Here is a 19,807-nt window from a genome sequence, read left to right as displayed (position 1 = left end):
TGGGGGTGGGGTGGGGGGCTGGTGGGGTGGGGAAGGTGGGTTAGGGTTAGATTAGGATAAGGTTAGAGTTATTAGGTTAGGGTTTAGGGTTAATAATGGCAAAATGGTAAATAAAGTTAACTGTGAGTTAACGGCGGTTAGAAAAAGGGTATCTGGTGCACGTTTTCGAATAGTCAGGGGTATACGGTGCATTTCTGAAACATTGAGGGTATATTATGAATTTTTTGATTTGTCGGGGGTATTTGGTGAAAAAACCGTTAATTAATTTAAATGAGTTTAATTATTCATCAAGTTGTGTAAAACCACGTAATATGTTACTACTTCTCTTATGAAGTGAAGTAGTGGATTAGTGGGTTATTTACTTAACATAGAATTTTTAATTTATTTAATTAATTAATTAAAATCATGGAGATCATGTGATAATGGTTTAATTAGTGGAGAACATGTCTTGTCTTAATTGTCTATAAATAGGCGCCTAATTCATTTAAACAAAGTGTGTCTCACTTAGCTAATTTGTCTTAGTTATCTAAAAGAGTCAGTGTTTTTTCCTTAAGAGAATTCATACTTACATTAATCGAGTTTATTACTCTTCCATTGTTTTACAAAGTGTATTTTTGAAAAAGGGTTTGAGTGAACTCTTGTAAGTGTGATAAGCTTTGAGTGAAGCAAGAGAAAGAGAAAGAGAAAGAGAAAGGAACTTCGAGTGAAGTTTGAGAGGAACGTCAGTTGTGGGAACTTGAGTTGAGTGACTTAAGTTGAGAATCGAGAGAAAAGTAATAGGTTATCAGAGTTGTTTTGGCCTATTATAGTGGAAAGCTGTTTTAAAATCCCTTGTGGTCGAGGTTGTTTCTTCCTACTAGCCTAGGAAGTTTTTCTCGCTAAATCTCTCGTGTTCCCATTGTTTGTTCCCAAGTTTACTTTTGATTCCGCAAAAAGTATAGCTTATTCTCTCACTATAATTCACCCCCCCTCTTATAGTGCTCATATTATACAACAGTGATATTACTAATAATGCATTTAGAATGTGTTATGGTCATTATGTGTTCATAGTGATGTTATTTGATCTGACCAACACATACACCTGTAATATTCATGGATTTGAAGCATAGAATTTTCATGCCATACTTGATATATGATATCTTGATGTATTCGAAGGATAGGAGCTGCCATGAGTTGTATTTGAGGTAAGTTTTGTCCACCCTAAGAGAGCATAAGCTGTACGCTAAACCCTCTAAGTGTGAGTTTTGTTCGGATGAGGTTGCCTTTTTAGGAAAAGTTGTCTTAAAGGAAGGAGTTTCAGTGGATCTTGATAAGATACAAGCAGTGCATTAGTGGCCAAAATCGAAGACGGTGTCTAATATAAGGAGTTTTCTTGAGTTATCCGGTGACTATCGAAGAATTGTGGAATATTTCTCAGAGATCTCAAGACCGATGGCTAGCCGAACCAAGAAGGAATGTAAGTTTGTTCGGACTCTAGAATGTGAGGAAGCTTTTTCAACGTTGAAAGAAAGATTGACTACAATACTTGTTTTAGCTTTACATGATGAGAGTTAGCAATATGAAGTCTATAATGATGCTTCAAAATTGGGGTTAGGGTGTGTATCAATGCAGAAGATAAAGGTCGTCGCTTATGTTTTTAGGCAGTTAAAACCATATAAGGTGAATTATCCAACCCATGATCTTGAATTAGCTGTAACAGTGTTTGCTTTGAAGATATGGTGACAGTATTTGTATGGAGCAATGTATACAACGGATCATAACAACTTGAAGTATATTTTCACTTAGAAAGATTTTAACATGAGGCAAAGGAGCTGGTTGGAATTGATCAAGGATTATAATTTGGAGATCCAATATCATGAGGGGAAAGCTAATGTTGCTATTGACGCATTGAGCCGAAAGTTGAGTCATTTGGTTAATGGAATGGTGCTGCCGAGTAAGTTATGTATAGAGTTTTAGAAATTGTCAATCCTAGTACCAGAAGAGGGAGGTTATGAAGAATTTTTGGGAATCTTTGTCGGTTCAACCCTCAATCTATGATGAGATTAGGGAAGGTCAATCAAATGATGAAAAGTTAGAAAACATTCGAGAGATCCAGGATGGTTAGGTTTCGGATTTCAAGATAGCTGGTGATGGAAGTATTGGGTTCAAGGGGATGTGGTGTATACTAAGTAATAGAGAAATTAATATAAGAAGCAGAAATTAATATAAGAAGCTCATAGCTCACCTTATTTGGTACACCTTGGTGGTGATAAGTTTTATAAGGATATGAAGCAGACGTTTTGGTGGCCAAGCATAACACGGGAGGTAGCAGAGTTCATGGCTAAGTGTGTCTCACATGCCTAAAGGTCAAAATTAAGCACAAAAGGCCGCAAGGGAAGGTTCAACATTTGGATATTCCGAGTAGGAACTGAGATTATATATCAATGGATTTCGTGTTTGTCTTACCAATGACTAAGGTTGGAAATGATATGTTTTGGGTGGTGGTAGATCGTTTCGCTAAGTCCGCGACTTTCTTACCTATGAAGAATACTTGCATGATGGATGCATTTCCTAAAGCTTATGTGAAGTGGATGGTGAAATATCATCATAGTGTGTCTAAGGACATTGTTGTGGATCGTGATTCGCGATTCTTGTCTAACTTTTTGTAGAGTTTGCGGAAGGCTTTGTATACTAATCTGTTAATGAGTACAACTTTTCATCCGACTACAGACGGACAGACAGAACGAACGATTAAGACTTTAGAGGATATGATGCAATTTTTTTTGACATGGAGTATCAGGGTTCGTGAGGATGATTTCTTGGGTTTGATAGAATTTTCCTACAACAACAGTCACGAGGCTTTGTATGGTCAGAAATGTAGAAGTCCCGTATGTTGGAATGATATTAGTGAAACCGCAATACTTGAGCCTGAGGTCCTAGAAGAGACGGTTAAACAGGTGAAAGTAATTCAAGAACAGATCAAGGCAACTCAAGATTGACAGAAGAGTTATGCTATTATTCTGAAGAGAAGAGATAAAGAGTTTCATGTTAGAGAAAAGGTGTTCTTCAAAATATCTCCAATGAAAGGAGTGATGCGTTTTTGAAAGAAGGGAAAGTTGAGCTAAAAGCATACCAGGCCATATGAGGTGTTAAAGAAGATCAGGAAAGTGGCATCTATGTCAGATTTGCATTACTTAAGTCGAATCCACAATGTTTTTCATATCTCTTAGTTAAGGATATAAATTCCAAATGTGTCTCAAGTACTACAACCTGAGACCATTATATTAGATGATAGTTTGACTTACGAAGAAAGACTTGTAAGAATACTTGATAGTACAGTTAGAAGTACTCGAATTAAGGATGTTAAATTAGTCAAAGTATTGTGGTCAAACCATCAAACCGAGTAAGCATCACGGGAAACCGAGGCGAATATACGCAAGAAATATCTGCGACGTTGTTTTTCGAGATTAGTTGTCAAGTTACTCGAATCATGTAGAATGCTATAAAGTTTCTTGCCTTTACCATAGTTATTGCATTTTAGCTTATATTTGAGTCATTAGATGAATTTTAGGCATAAGCCTTTAAGTCAGAAACTGCAATTTTGGATTTTAATTCGTTTTTGAAAAGTGATTATGACTTTTTATCTTATGTTTCGAGGTCGAAACTTCTTATAAGGGGGTAGACTGTAGTACCCCATATTTTTTCGTATTTATTAAGTAATCAATATATTTATCGGTTTTTTAACCGAGTACCCCTGTACTTTATCAAAATTCATGGGGTACCCCTAATTTCAAAAAAATTCACTAGGTACCCTTATTATTTTCACAAAATGCATGAAATACCCTTAATGACTAAAGGTGTTAAGTTTTCGTTAGTCATTAGGATTAATTAACCCCTTTAACCCCTCTAACTCTAATTAAATCCTAATTAACTAAGTAAATCCTAACTTCTAACTTTATCCTAACCCTAACTCCCTAACTTCCAACCCTAACCCCAACATCATCCAACCACCACCACCCCACCAACACCCAACAACCAACATCTCCCTTCCCCTTCTCCTTCCCGCACCCTAACCCCGGTGGCCACAACAGACCCCCTCTCCTACCCCCGCAACACCCCCTCCCCTACCCCCATCCGGAGCCCGCAACACCCCTCCCCCTCAACCGACACGACATCAGCCCCCTCTCTCCTGAAGCTCATCAATGGCGCCACTCCTCCTCCTCGTCGTCCTGCGCGAATTCCCCGTCGTGAATTCTCCGTTGCGTCGGTCGGTGGAGGGAGGTAGCTATCTCCGTCGCGAATTCTTTGTAGCTTCAATTTTTTGTCTTCTGAACTTCAATGTCGTTGTGTCGGTCGGTGGAGGGGGGTTTGTTGCGGGCTCCGGGATGGGGGTGGGAGTGTTGCGGGGGTAGGGGAGGGGGTCTATTGCGAGCTCCGGGGTGGGGTGGGGGTGGGGAAGGGGGAAGGGAGATGGTGGTTGTTGGGTGTTTGGGGGGGGTGGTGGTGGTTGGATGGTGGGGTTAGTGTTTGAAGTTAGGAGGTTAGGGTTAGGATTAGGCTAAGGTTAGAAGTTAGGGTTTAGTTAGTTAATTAGGATTTAATTAGGACATGCTGTCCTTTCTACTCCTCTTTGTAATTATGTGGTTGGATAATGTATACAATCAAACAAAAAATTAAATTACTTGTTATTGTATAACGATTGAGAATAAAACACGAAGTTTTCTGATTTGTAATTACTTGATATATATTGGTCTCGCATTTCTTTTGAAAGTAATGAATTGAGATTTCTGCAGATAATGGACAGGAGAATAAGAAGAATGGAGAAGAGGAAGGAGTGGGAAGGCAAATGCCAATATTTTGAAACTACTCTGCAGATGTGTAGTTTGAGAAGTTACTAACTGGTTTGTAAATTGCGTAATTACTGCAGTTATTGGCGTGATTTTTTTTTTGTTTCTTGGGAATTTTTTTGATTTAGTGGGGGTAAAATAGGAGTTTTAATAATTTGGTGTCCTACTCCTCTTCACATATAAAATAGAGATTAGTAAATATTTGGGCCCTATCAACAAGTTATCTTAATTTGCTTAATCGATAACATAAGAAACAAGAACAGCAACATAAGATAGGGGCCGGGGTAAAACTAGTAATTTATTAGAAAAAAATAAAACTTGGGATCAATTGTGGAACACTCAAATTTGGGGTTATTTCTATCAATATTGCCTTCTCTATTACAAGTATACAATTTCTTATGAGCAATAATAGACCTCGAAAAGCAAAAACCCAAACTTTCTTAGAAAAGGAGGTAGGTGTTTGAAAATTTAAAGATGTACTAGTACCTGGAAAAAACCCCACTCTTGGCATGCTGAATGCAATTTCTCCAACTCTATATCATCTCCAGAGAGCAAGGTTTCCATGTTGATGATTGGCAATTCATTATGATAAGAATTACCAAAATTATCATCAACTCCTACAGTTGGAGGATCTTCAATATTAAGCTGTATATAGCTTGGTGGGACTGTCTCCAAATTTTCTTTGGCTAATTCTTGAACACTAGGAACTAGAATTGATTTCCCAAGTGTTATTATATCTTCGTCTTTAGGTTCCATTTTTTTTATCTCTACTGTTTCCTCCTTTCCCACAAAAAGAGTATATCAGTATACTATATTACTCTTACTCTTCAGTACGTCTTTATACAAGATGGAATAGAACATATCTTGAACCATTACAAAGTCTAAAAAGTTGACAATGTGAGATTTGAAATTTTCTTTATGTGATGATGTCCGTTATAAAATAAAATATTTGCAGATCTGGAATTCATGCAAGTGTTTTACTCATCGTACCGGTTTCAACATGGTACACCTGACAAAGTCAAGTTTGGTGCATAACCATTATCTTCCATTAGTTGAAGTTTCCATAGTCCAAATAGAAAAGATGAATATATATGATGTAATTTTACATTACAACGTGGAATCGGAACTACTTTCTATATCGTCAAGACTCAAGACTCAAGAGTATGAAATTTGATGAGTTATACATTCGTGGTCAAGAATATCAATCATTTTACAAAGGGTTTTTTGTCAGAAAGGACCTAATAAAATACAAGTTTTGTGGGGAAGGACCTAATAAAATTTTTTTTGTCAAAAAGGACCTAATAAAATACTTCCGATTGTGAACAGGAACCACTTTATGAATTTCCGGCCAAATTTACCATTTACCGGCGTTGACCCTTTTGTTTACCCCTACTTGACTCTTTAATGTTCAATTCCTATTTTAACTGACCCAAACATATTGAATTCTCACAATTTTCTTCCAACAGCGCAATTTCCATTGAAGTGAAGTATCAACTTATTCGATCTTATCCTGCAACCTTCATCAAATCCAAGCTATGTTTTGCTCTTCAATTTTTTCTCTCTCAATGTTTAAGGGTTTTTGAAATTTAGGGCTCCCATTATACGTTTTTCCCAAAAACGCAAATTAGGGTTCTTAATTTTACTGTAATTTCTCTTCTCCTCCTAATTTTACGGTAATAGAAACAGAACATTAAAGACTTAACTAAGGGTAAACAAAAGGGTCAACGCCGGTAAATGGTAAATTTGGCCGGAAATTCATAAAGTGGTTCCTGTTCACAATCGAAAGTATTTTATTAGGTCCTTTTTGACAAAAAAAATTTTATTAGGTCCTTCCCCACAAAACATGTATTTTATTAGGTCCTTTCTGACAAAAAACCCTTTTACAATACTAATTACTTTTGAAGCATTTGACATAAAAAGCACCTTAGGTGTAACATATTACTCATAAATTTATTGTGTAATAAAATCTTTCACTTACGAACTAATATTATTGAAATAAATGTGTTTATCTTCACCACGAATTTTGTATTTGCATACCTCTATATTCAATCTCATCAAAATGGTATGCCTATTTTATTATTCTCAATTTGTTGTTTTTCTTTTGTGATGTTATTTTGGCAACTTTGTATAGTTGAAGACTTGAAGGTTAGGTTGTATTGGTTGGAGCTTATTGCTTTTTAATAATATTATTTTTACCTACATTTTATCAAAAAAAGAATTATTTGGACTAAATTATCCTCATTTTTTACACAAATTTTTCAAAATGCCTTACCTTTTCTTTTAAAATGTGTGCCTCAATTTATTGCTTTACGCTATTCTAATAAACATTTATTACTTTTTTTTAAATGAAAACAAAACTAAGAAAGTAGTTTCAAGACAAAAGTACTTTATTAATTTTTTTTTTGAGATCCTACTATGTCCTCCACGCTCATCAATATTTGTGCAAGAAAAGAAGTACGCACTATATATTATGGGATTGATGGAGTAAAAAATTAACAATACAAAAGTTACAAGTTTAAGGCTAGAGTAGTGCTAGGAGTATCACTCCTTCATTACAGCAACTACATAAATGTTCAAAGTTAGTTTCCTCTAAACTAATATTTAGCTCCGTCCGAGGTGATTTGAAAAATTGACTTGAGACATCGATTTCCATACTCTCCTGCCTCATAGCTCTAGCCAAAGTATTAGTTTCCTTTGTTTGTGCCCTCTCAACTTTTTGCATTTGCTTCACTCGCCCCTCTTGTAGTAACTCCCTGCAAATAGTGGTAATATAAGTAGATTTGTCTCTGATTTTCACATTTTCATCAATATTGCCTACCACCGCCAAGGAGTTTGAGGGAATGAGGCAATCAATCGACTTCCTTTTTGCTATCCATTTCCATTGCTGCATGAAGGTTAGAAGAGCAGAAAGAAGCATACACGATGATAGTGAAAGTATGATTTTGGGAGATTTGAAGAGCTTAAGTTGATTGGTTTTGGGAATCAATGTTCGACTAGGTCCTAAGCAAGCAAATTTAGTGACCAGAAAACCAGATTGGTGCCAAAAGTGGTCTATTTTTATATCCTTACTACTAATCAACCATTGGTTTCTTTTGATCCATATTTTCCAACAAGGGAAAGAGAAGAGAGTAGCCCAAGGAGCATTGTCTTGGTCTTTCATGATGATATAAGAATGTACATTCTTAGTTAACCAGATATAAAGTCCATATTGTAAAAATCACTAGGGAGGGTACATTTGTTCAACACCTAATAGCTCTATGACAGTCCCTAAAAACATGCTCTCTTGTTTTAGCGATAGTGTGGCAGAAGGGGAAGTTTGGATTATATGTGATTCTTCTATTATAGAAGGAATATTTGGTAGAAATATCATTTAATATACAGGCCCCTAGAAAATTTTGGATTTTATGGTTGCAAGGAGCTACACCAATGCTATTCCAATTTAAGTCAAAGGCCCAAGAAGGGGAAAAAGGCCGATGCCACTCTTTTCTATAAATTGTGCTAGAGTCAAAGAAGTTTCCTTTCGCAACCAAACAAATAAGGACATCTTTCTTGTTCTGATCTTCAAGGGGAAGATTAAATTTCATGATCCATTGGGCTACTATATGTAGGAAGATATAAAGTTAACTCATCAAGGGTCCATCTACCTTGGTTTTGAACATTCCTCATCTTCTTATTCTCCACTTCGCAGTTAATAGGGCCATCATAAATTCTTCTAAGGGGGTCCACACGTCATGCTAGAAGAGCCACGAAGTTTCCTTCCTAATGCTCCACAATGAGTAGTTGGAGAAAATGTCCCAACCCTTCCCTATGTGATGTCAAATATTGGAGCCCGATTTAAATAGTTTAGGTGTGTCTCTATTTTTATACTGCTTGTTGAGGATGACCTGAGCAACAAGGTCATTTGAGGAATGCATTTTCCAGTGAAGCTTTGCTAAGGCAATTAATCTTATTTGAGATGACATTTTTCCTTAATCCAATGTCCCTGATTTTCTTAAGCTCAAAAATCTTATCCCAAGATATAAAGGCTATTTTAAACTATTCCTCTTTACTTCCATAATAAAATTTTGTTACAATGGAGTCAATGTTATTAGTGACTAACACAGAAAGGCTAATACAGTTCATAGAACAAGTAGGAATGGTATTGAGAGCAGTGGATATATATAAGGATGGATTGCACTGCCCTGGATAAGTATTTGGCCTTCCAATTGGCCACCTTAATATGCATTTTCTTCATAATACTTGGGGTTCTCTCTATCGAACAAGAGACCGTAAAAAAATCTTTAGTTCTTTAAAATTCATGCAAGGTAGTACTTTAAAATGAAAACAAATACGAAAATGTTATAATGTTATACCATTTATATTTCACACCAAAAATATCGCGGGTAGGATAAGTATCATAAATTGAACCATGTCATACACTATCGCCGAGTTCGGCTCTGACAGCACGCACTTGTGTGTGATGACTAGTTCTTTCCCTCCAAACCTTCAAAAAATGTATAAAGAAGAAATTACTATATATAGAATGTAGGGGACTATAAAACCACCAAAGTGGGATAAGCTTTTTTTTTTTTCTATTGAAGCAAAAACATGGAATGAGAAATACTTTTAGTCAATAGTAGTAAGTATTAGACTCACAAAAAGACCCGTTATAGCTCTCCCGGTGCACGATAAGGTGATATTGCTATCGTGCGCACTTGAGCCCAAATGGGCCGGAAAAAGAAGGCAACGACGTCGGTAAATGGCTCGCCGGCACCCGAATTGTCTTCAGGTTGCAATACAAGTTCTATTAGAGTAGAAGAGACAACCACTGAAGCTCAAATCAATGGAACAGTAACCGTGAGTGCAAAGGAGAAGGAGGTGTGTTTGGAATCTGATGGTGGTGGTCCGGTAGCTGGAGTTCAACACCAGGAAGTAGCTCAGAACAAGTGGAAAGGATTCACTGGCAAAAACTGAATGGGCGAAAAAGGTATGGGTTTAAGTTTTGTAGCTCCAATGGTTATTGAGGGTAGACAAGTTGCTAGATTGGATAAATCTGAAACTGAAAGATTAAGTGAACAATGGAGGAATGCTTTGATCATTTATGTAGTAGGGCAAAATCCTACTATTACAATGCTTGCGGATTATATGAAAACTCAATGGAATGCTAAGGTGGAACCAACAATTTACAAACATGATGAAGGCTATTTCATTGTTAAACTGGGAACTCAGGAGGATAGGGATGCTATTATGTATGATGGACCTCACATGTTCTTTGGTAAACCCATGATTGTTAAACAATGGGTATCTGATTTTGATTTCCATAAAGAAGTGCTAAAAGTGGTCCCAGTTTGGGTTAGGTTTCCTAACCTTCCATTGAATTGCTGGAGTGATAACTCACTTAGTAGGATTGGAAGTCTATTGGGGGTGCCTATTTATGCTGATGAATGTACCACAAAGGTACTGAGGGTCTCTTTTGCTAGGATTTCGATTGAAATGGATGTTACAAAAGAAACTCCTAAAGAAGTGGAGGTTGAAGATCCAAATGGAAGGGTGTTTAAACAAAAAGTGATGTATGATTGGCTACCTGCTTTTTGTCATAAATGCCAAATGTTGGGGCATAACTGTGACAAAACCATCCCCAGGAAACCTACTAAGCCTATTCAAAAGTGGGTTCCTTAGAATGTAGGGTCTCCTAAGGAAGTAGTAGCTAGTACCTCTGATAATATTGGTGCTCCTCTCTTAGTAGTAGATCCTAGTTCTACTGGTGATCCTATTAAGGAAGTAGAGCTAAATATTGCAGAGACTTTGACTCCTGTTACTACACCTGAACCTGTGCAGGGAGGGGAGGAAGAGGAACCTTGGAAAGTGGTTACTAGGAAATCTAAAGGGAAACAAGTGTCATTCCATTATGCTAGGATGGTTAATTACTCTCACGACCTAGGGAAAACTGGGGGTGCTAGGGGACCTAATCCCTATTTATCCTAATGAATCTTGTTGCTTGGAATGTGAGAGGTCTCAATGACCCTCTTAAAATAAAAGAAACAAAGATTTTCTTACAGCAACATCAGGTGGAAATTTGTGCTTTGTTTGGGACTAGAGTCAGGGAACATAAAGCTAAGGTTGTTTAGAAGAAATTTGGGGCTAGCTGGGAGTGTAATATCCCGTATTTAAGTAATACTAATCGTCGGATTAATTATAAATTTTTCAAACTAACAAAAACAAGATTTATAGATATTAAAATGCATAATAAGCTATTTTAAGTTTCCTTTATTTAATCTAACTTGTGGACAATAGAACAAATACATACTTAAGTAAAAATTGAAATTTACAAAAAGGCCCCTATGAGTCTAGCACTAGCTCATCTTCTTCCTCCCTCCCATTTCCTTCTTCTTCGACAAATTCCAATGTTCACACATGAAATCAACAATTTCACCACCACATTTCAACACTCATGTCAGAAATCTTCTTCATTAGTCAATAAAGCTTGCCACAATATCTCACAAAATCTGGAAGAAGCCCCAAACTTTGAATTCTCAATCTTCCTTCATTAATGTAACTTGACCAAAGTTCATAAGCTTTGAATTATAAACTGAACAGCAAGGCAATGGCAACCTCCAACAAGTTCTATATAAATACCGATTGATTCCCAAGTTTTGCCAACACAAACAAAACCAAAAAAAAATCAGAATTTGTTAGCCAAAATACAAAAAAATAACCCACTGCCTTGTTTCCTCTATTTTTGGGCGAGCACCACCGCACCACCATTGAACCACCCACGTCTGCCGTCAGCCACCGCACTTCTTTCAACCACCAACGACCCACCCTCGCCTCTCGCACACCCACACGCACTCCCTTCCTCTCGCACACCCACACGCACTCCCTTCTCTCTCCTCGGCCCACCTGCGTCGAGCCTCCACCACGAACGAAACCACCTTCGTGGTTCCGCCACTTCGACCCTCAGCAAGTGCTGCGTTGCAGCCTCCATTTCCGGCGAAGCGCTCTCGTCGCCTGGCCTTCCTCTGTTCTTTGCCGCAAGGTAATGAACATTACCTTTTATTTACTTTCCCTTTCTTATTTTCCTTTGGGCCTTAAGATGTTTTAATTGTTAAGTAGTTACTAACTATGATGTTGACTCTCTAATACTATTCTACAGCTAAAGAGAAAATCCTGGAGCGAAAAGCGAAAAGCGAAAAGCAAAACCTAGCAAACCCTAGCAATAAGTTTCCATCGCCTCCGCCGCTTATCCCCCTCCCCCCACTGGCTCGTCGACGGCCTGAGCATCTCCGGCTCTATAAAGGTCGTCGGCGAGCCCAGCCTCCTTTATCCCACAGTAGCAAGTCGATCGCTCCCGTCAAAGTGTGTTCGCCGAACTCGCGAGGATCGCCGCCGCTCGAACTGGACCGCCACAGCACCGAAACCCCTTGGTTTCTCTTTTCTCGGTGCCGGCGAATCACCACCACCACTTGATGGTACTAACCGAGTTCTTCTGCTACGGAGCCAACACCTACTGTGAGGTTATCTTTTCAGTTTTTACTATTTCGTTGCTTAATTTCTACTAGGCGTAAGTTCTAAAACTAGTTTAGGCTGTTGTTGGTGCCTCTGTTTTCTTCTAGTGGTTTACTGTTTTAGTCCTTTAAAGTTATAGTTTTCTTCGAATTCTTGAACAATATGGATGAGTTAAAGGGGGAATTGTGCCTTTATCACTTTGACGAACTTGACTGTTCTTCAACTAATTGGGTTCAGAAGCTTGATTGTCTTATTAATTCGTTTGGTATCTTCGAGTATGTTCAAAGTTTGAAAGCTGAGGGTAATAGCTTTTGCAGAAATAATGATGTTAGGTCAGCCATTGCAAACTATATTCAAGCCATCAAGTTCTTGTTTTTTGCGGACGTTATTAATGAGGAGGAAAAGTCTGTGTTTTTAAGTCTAGCTTTATCTATCAATCTGAATTTGGCTGCGTGTTTTACCAAGGAAAAGGATTTTGAGAAAGTGGGTGAGTTATGTTCTCTTGTTTTAATGTATGACGCTACCAATGCCAAAGCTCTTTTTAGGCGAGCTGTTGCAGCTTTGGAATTTAGCCAACCTGACATAGCGTTACTAGATCTTATCCAAGCTCTTAAAATCCACCCGAAAAATGGAGAATTTCAACAAAAATTTCATGAAGTAGCGTCCATGCTAGGATTGTCTTCAACTTTTGTTGGTATTAATGATCAAATAGTCGGTGAGGATGAAGTCTTGAGTACATCTTCACTCCTTGGGAAGGAGGAGAAAAGGAGAAAGGTAGGAGAAAGGAAATCCTACCAGGGTACCACCACTATCAACGTGGAGAAGCATCACGCCTTCTCAGAGAAGGTGAACATGAATGTCGCTGGAACGGACCACGACATGAAAGTTTCTACTTCAGTCCCGGAGTTTTCTTCTGGAAAAAAAATGAAATCTACAGGGTCCCAATTCCGATTTTCAAATCAGAAAGCGCAGGACACCTATCTGCATATCACCCCCTCAATGTATAGGGTGATGTCAGCGGGAAGAACCTTGCATTACCATTGCTCTTCCCAAAACCAAATCATCAGCATCCGAACTATAAATCCATCACCAAGGATGGATTGCAGCACGACTACAGCTTACCATACACCCATGGAGATGAGACACTCCTCTGTGGAAGGGTACGAACAGTGTAAACAAACTCCATTTTTCAGCCCCGATGTAGCGGCTACAAGTATGGATTCCGAAAAGTCGTCTTGCGTCTCTTTGTTAGTACCTCCAAGCACCTCCTTTTGTTCGCCGTCAAAGTCTTCTTCACGGGTCAACAATCAGCCTACCAGCAAGATGAAAATCTCCTCTCGTGTGCACTCCAGTATCAAAAGCCAACAAAATACGGTAAAGCGTCGAAGTACGTCTTTTTCTAACCCTTTGTTTTGCAGGGTACGCATTGGACTCAAGCGAAGTCCATCCTGCTTTACTGAGGACGTCTGCTATCCTTGTCGCAAGAAATGTTACGCCCCTTCCCCCCTATTTTAGTCACTAATCCTGTTCAAGATGATTTCCTTATGTTTGGTTAGTATATCCTAGGTTGTAATTCAGTTTTATTAATGTAAGTTTATCTGATGTCAAAAAAAAAAAAAAAAATTATGATGCTGGGCTCAAGTAATATACAACCTCTAAGTTCTAACTTGATTTTTGCCGGAAGTATTACGTAAAATTACAACTAGTTACTAGTTTACTACGATGTTAAATGTAAAATCTAAGTAATATGACTTAACATAATTAATGGGCAAGTTGGGTGAAATAAGTTTAACAATTATAATATAAAGTGGTCTTAGCCTTTGTTTTGTTAAATTCATATTATTAACCTTAATTTATTAATATTTAAATATGATAAGTTTTTATTTTATAAAAGCTAATGCAATAATAATAATAATAATAATTATTATTTAAGTAATAAGATGGTACTTATAAAGTTTAGTAAATAAACAAATATACATAGTCCAACTATTAATTTGGTTAACGAGTCAACCTTATAACTATAATAATAAAAAAAATGAGGAATGTTACGATATTAATCGTCTCGTTATCAATTATTGGCTAGATTAAGGAAAAAGAGATATTACAAGCCTCCCCCGACTATCAAAGTTACTAAGCAGGATTTGAGGTAACGTCTACTGCTAACACCCGCATTCCCTTTCTAAATATGTTTTATGTTGATATTTATAATGTTTATGTTAAATGTATGCTTTTATGGATTGCGGGATATGAAATAGTTTTTATGAACATGATATTTCATGACGTTACGTAATTTATGATGAATTGCGAAAGATTAAAGAATATGATTTCCATGATGATTGTGAAGTATAATGTATGAATAAAAAGAAATGAAACATGATAAACAAAAGTGAAAGATGGTTCTTGGCAGTACGATGTTATGTTGGTCGTGCACGTACCGTTCTATTCTATGGCGGAAACGCCACCTTCTGGTTAGGGACAATTGTCCCTGGTGGCACCGCACTATGCATGGCTTTATGCCACCTTCTGGTTAGGGACATTGTCCCTGGTGGCTATTGCCCTATGATTATGATGATGATGATGATGATGATGGGACGTCCCTATATGTTATACTCGCCAAGTTACCAATAAGATAATTATGATGATGATTATGATAAGAAGATAATAATGAATTTATGTTTACATAAAATGTTTATGAAATGTTTTTACTCTATTCTCTCTCCTCCCTGTTTGCAACTAAAATGAATTGAAATGAATTTACGATGTTAGAGTAGTATGTTACTGGGCCTCGGCTCATGACGTTTTGCTTTTCTGTTTTAGGTAATGACGGGGATGACGGAATGGCGTAGCAGTGAGGAATAATTACTACTTAAATTATGCAGACTCTTATTAATATGTATTCTAAGCTTGAGAACATTAGTTTATGAACCTTAATTATGTTTCACCTAGTTATTTACGCATTTCTAAGTTAGTTATTAAGTTTAATATTTATAAAGTTACGTTCTTTAACGAACTTATGTTGCCTTGTATTTTCCAAAAGGAAAGTACGGCAGTAACGCACCGACTAAGTTAAGTCTTCCGCTGCTAAGTAAGAGCTAATTAATGAATTAACGATGCTTAGGAGTCGGGGTGTTACAGGGAGTGGGTGAGTAATTATGATTACTCTCCTAGAGGTAGGATATGGATTGGATGGAAGCCTGGAATAGTTAGAATTAATGTGCTGAGCATGACAGAGCAATGTGTCATGGCTCAAGTGTTAAACCAAATTAATGAACCTGCATATACCCTTGTAGCTGTTTATGGACGACATACTATAGCAGATAGAAGACAACTATGGATGGATTTAAGAAGCATGATGGAAGAAGCAGTGGGGCATTATTTTATAATTGGTGATTTTAATGCAGTCTTCCAAGCAACAGATAGGGTAAATAAGGCTCTTGTCAGTGAAGCTGAAACTAGAGACTTTGCAGATTTTATATGGACATGGGGGTAATGGAAGCTCCTTGTACAGGAGCTTATTAATCTTGGAATAACAAAGCTATTGGTGAAAGAATCCTTAGTAGAATTGACAGGGCTTTTATCACAAATGACCTATTAGCCAAATTTCCAGAAGTATTGGTGAAATATCTTCCAGAGGGGATTTCAGATCATACTCCACTGCTGGTAGGTTTTTGTTCAAGGCAAGAAGAGGGTGGCAGACCATTTAGATTTAATAACATCCTTGCTGAGGATGTGAAGTTCTTAGATACAGTAAGGGAGGCTTAGCACTCTAGTGGGGATCAGCATCAGTTAAAGAATGTTTGGAATAAGCTTAAAGCAGTGAAGAGAGCTCTGAAAACTTTGCACCAAAGGCAATATTCTCATGCTAACCTTAAGGTGCAAGAATATAGAAACATCCTAGCTGATGTCCAAGCCAGGCTGGTTGCTAGTAATGAAGTTGAGCTCCAGGTGAATGAAAAGGAGGTGGGGGCCAAGCTTAGGCATTGGTCTAGTGTGGAGGATAACATTTTGAGGCAAAAAGCTAGAATCAGCTGGCTTAGGCTTGCAGATTCTAATACAAAGTTTTTCTTTAATGATGTGAAAATAAGAAAAGCCAGGAATAACATTTCAGTAATTCAGAATAGCCATGGTGAGATACTGAATGTAAAGGAGGACATTCAAGCAGAGGTGATAGACTTCTACAAGAATATTATGGGCTCTTGTGCTAATAGGCTGCCAGGTATTGACCTACAGACTATAAGAACTGGGCCTCAACTGGACACTGATGCTAGGGTGATGTTGAGTGGGGATGTAACTCATGAGGAGATTGATCATGCTTTATTCTCCATTGATGATAATAGCACCTAGTATTGATGGTTTTAATGCAGTTTTTTTGAAGAAGAGCTGGGAGGTTATTAAAGATGATGTGTATGCTGGTGTCGAAGAATTCTTTCAAGAGTCATTTATACACCATCCTGTTAATATCACAGCTCTTACCTTAGTTCCTAAGGTAGCTCAGGCCCTTCAAGTCAAAGACTATAGGCCAATAGCTTGCTGTTCAGTACTCTACAAAATCATTTCAATGATTCTAACCAAGAGACTTCATGGTGTGATTAATAAAGTGATTTGCAACTCTCAAGCAGGGTTCATTCCAGGGAGAAACATTGCAGATAACATAATGCTTGCCACTGAGCTTATCAAAGGATATTCTAGGGCTCATGTTTCCCCTAGATGTGTTATAAAAGTTGATATAAAAAAGGCTTATGACTCTGTTGAATGGAGTTTTTTAGAAAGAGTTTTGGCTGAGTTCAGTTTTCCTGATAATTTTGTGAGATGGGTAATGACATGTGTGAGGGGGGTTTCATATTCCATTATGTTAAATGGTACTCCCACTCCATCTTTTCAAGCAAAGAAAGGATTAAGACAGGGTGACCCCCTCTCCCCCTTTTTATTTGCTGTTTGTATGGAGTATCTGAGTAGGTGTCTTGGGGAATTAAAGAGTGATCCTGACTTTAATTTTCATCCCAAATGTAAGAGATTGGCTCTTACCCACCTTATGTTTGCTGATGACTTGCTGTTGTTTGCAAGAGCTGATGTGAGCTCTGTAACCAAGATCATGGCTGCATTCAATAAATTTTCAGAAGCTTCAGGGCTGGTTGCAAGCTTAGAGAAGAGCAATATTTACATAGCTAGAGTTGGGAACCATGAAGCAACTCTCCTTGCTGAAGCTGTGCAGCTGCCAATGGAAGAGTTACCTTTTAAGTATCTGGGTGTTCCCCTGGCTTCAAAGAAGTTGAACTTTTCCCAATGTAAAGTTCTGGTGGACAAGATTACTAAGAGAGCTCAAGGGTGGATAGCCAAGACTTTATCATATGCTGGGAGGCTTCAACTAGTGAGAAGCATTCTGAGCTTAATGCAAAACTATTGGGCTCAGTTATTCACCCTTCCCAAGAAACTTATAAGAGCAGTTGAAACTGTTTGCAGGAAATTTTTGTGGACAAGGAAGACTTTGGAGACTAAGAAAGCCCCTGTTGCTTGGGCTACTTTTTACAACCCAAGAGTGGCTGGAACCTCATCAACATGGAGGTTTGGAACAAAGCTGCAATTCTGAAGCTGTTATGGGCTCTCACTTTCAAAGGTGATAAGCTTTGGGTCCAATGGGTGAATGAATATTATATGAGAAGGAATGATATCTTTTCTGTGGCTATTAGCAACAATATGTCATGGCAACTGAAGAAGATAATTGCATCTAGAGAGTTATTACATCAGTTAGGAGGATGGAGCTCAGTAGTCCATAATGACAAATATAGCATTAAGAAAGCTTAGAAGCTATTGATGGGGTCATTTGAGAAGATGGAGTGGAGCAGGCTTATATGCAATAACAAGGCTAGTCCCAAAAGTAAATTTACACTCTGGATGGCATTGCAGAACAGACTTCCTACAGCAGATAGGCTTAGTAAATGGAACATTCCTTGCTCTATTAGATGTAAATTATGTGAAGCTGAAGATGAATCCATTCAGCACTTGTTTGTCACCTGTGATTATGCTACAACAATCTGGAAGGCAATTCATAGCAAAATGCATTGGGAATACCAAGCTTGTTCTTTTTGTGAAGAGGTTAGGAAGGCCAGAATCAAAGCTCGTGGGCAAAGCTGTCAAGCTAGGCTCTATGTTAGGCTATTTACAGAGGCTGTTTATGCAATATGGCTTCAAAGGAACAATAAAGTGTTTAATGATGCTGTAGTTCCTGCTACTGAATTAGTTAAAGAGATTGTATTTAGGACTGCCTATATTTGTCCTGAGAAAGAAAGAACTATGCTAGTTGATTAGTCTGTAACCTTTTATGGGGTGGCAGGTTTGAGATGTGGTGGAGATCTAGGCTGTAAGAAGTTTATTTGGCTTCACCTTATTTTTTTGGTTATCAATAACAACTTTGAATTGCCAAAAAAAAAAAAAAAAAAAAAAAATTTAGTCAGCCACTAACTTCAACTTTCCACCACATGATTTTAAAGAAGAAAAAAGGAAAAAGATTAAACAAGGAATTGTGGGCATGAAGATTTAGTTTTTAAGCACCAATGTCTTATGGACTTGAATTGATACCGCTCCATACATATATGTCTTACTGTCATATTAGGTAGATTTTCTCATTGAACCTTTTAATGATTGTTGGCACATAAATCAGTCTCCCCATTTGAGTACCCAAAGATGATACATCGGTATGACTCGAAGGGGATAAATCCAAAGATCTCAAGACAAAGGTTGTTTTTAAAGAAAATTCTATTCATCTATTCTAAGCCCAATTTTACAAACTCAATTAATCATTCTTGATAATTAATTGTATTTTTAGTAAATATTCTAAAAGATATTATGAAAATACGATGTTATTCTTTAAGATAACCAATTTCTAAATCCAAAAGATATTATTGAGTCAAAGATAAAGTGAATCCTTCAATTTCGGATTATAAAAAAATCTGGTAAGATTCTAGGTTACAAGATGTGCAATCGGATGCGTTAACCGCACCCTGCAACATCGAGATAGTCAAGAATACACAAAAACACAAAAATGCTTGGCGTACGTGTGGCGCACGGAGGTGCATGGAGCTCACGCTCCATCTATTTTATCTCTTACGCATGATTTTTTAGATTCTTTTCCTATTAATAGGTTCGTTTTCTATAGGATTTTGATACTCTTTCATACACTCTTTTACTCTCAAACACTTTAAAGACACTAAACATTTCATACACTCAAACTCCATTGAATTCAGATTTCTAGCGTTAAGGATTGCTCTTTCAAAGGTTATATATAAGAAATATTTGTGAGGGTCCTTTACTTTATTCAATTCTAAATTAAATATTTGAAGTTACGTACTAACCTTATTTTCATGATGTAGATCTTTAAATAATTTTATTATTTTGTATATTTTAACGCTTAATCCCTCTTTTATATTTTTGTACATATATGTGTATTTTGATGCTTTATTGCTTTCATCCCCTCACATTCCTATTATTGTTAATCATAT

The 19,807-nt window shown here is 37.4% G+C and overlaps 2 protein-coding genes and 1 long non-coding RNA gene across 3 annotated transcripts in view; 2 read left to right on the top strand and 1 right to left on the bottom strand.

Moving 5' to 3' along the window:
* LOC104884522 (protein SRG1) overlaps positions 1-5,673 on the bottom strand; it is a 36,442-nt gene extending 30,769 nt beyond the window's left edge. The window contains exon 1 of the mRNA XM_048634222.2: positions 5,313-5,673. Coding sequence (XP_048490179.1) covers positions 5,313-5,582 — 270 coding nt within the window. The 5' untranslated portion in view covers positions 5,583-5,673. The remainder of the gene's footprint in view (positions 1-5,312) is intronic.
* An 8,735-nt stretch (positions 5,674-14,408) lies between these two features.
* On the top strand, positions 14,409-15,317 carry LOC130589619 (uncharacterized). The gene is made up of 2 exons (XR_008967166.1): positions 14,409-14,457; positions 15,129-15,317. It is a non-coding gene; the product is annotated as an uncharacterized LOC130589619 (long non-coding RNA).
* A 2,805-nt stretch (positions 15,318-18,122) lies between these two features.
* Positions 18,123-18,617, top strand: LOC104904129 (uncharacterized). Its single transcript, XM_010692320.1, has one exon. The coding sequence runs from the start codon at positions 18,123-18,125 to the stop codon at positions 18,615-18,617; it is 495 nt and encodes a 164-aa protein (XP_010690622.1).
* Positions 18,618-19,807: the final 1,190 nt, after the last annotated feature.

The sequence above is a fragment of the Beta vulgaris genome, chromosome 8 (genome assembly GCF_026745355.1).
Source record: "Beta vulgaris subsp. vulgaris cultivar EL10 chromosome 8, EL10.2, whole genome shotgun sequence".
NCBI classification, from domain to species: Eukaryota; Viridiplantae; Streptophyta; class Magnoliopsida; order Caryophyllales; family Amaranthaceae; genus Beta; species Beta vulgaris.
Note: the sequence above shows the minus strand (reverse complement) of the source record. Positions and strands in the feature narration are given on the sequence as shown.

Bases quoted from the DNA above. Each gene is read 5' to 3' on its own strand.
- LOC104904129 (XM_010692320.1), top strand. From the start codon at position 18,123: ATGGGGTCATTTGAGAAGATGGAGTGGAGCAGGCTTATATGCAATAAC.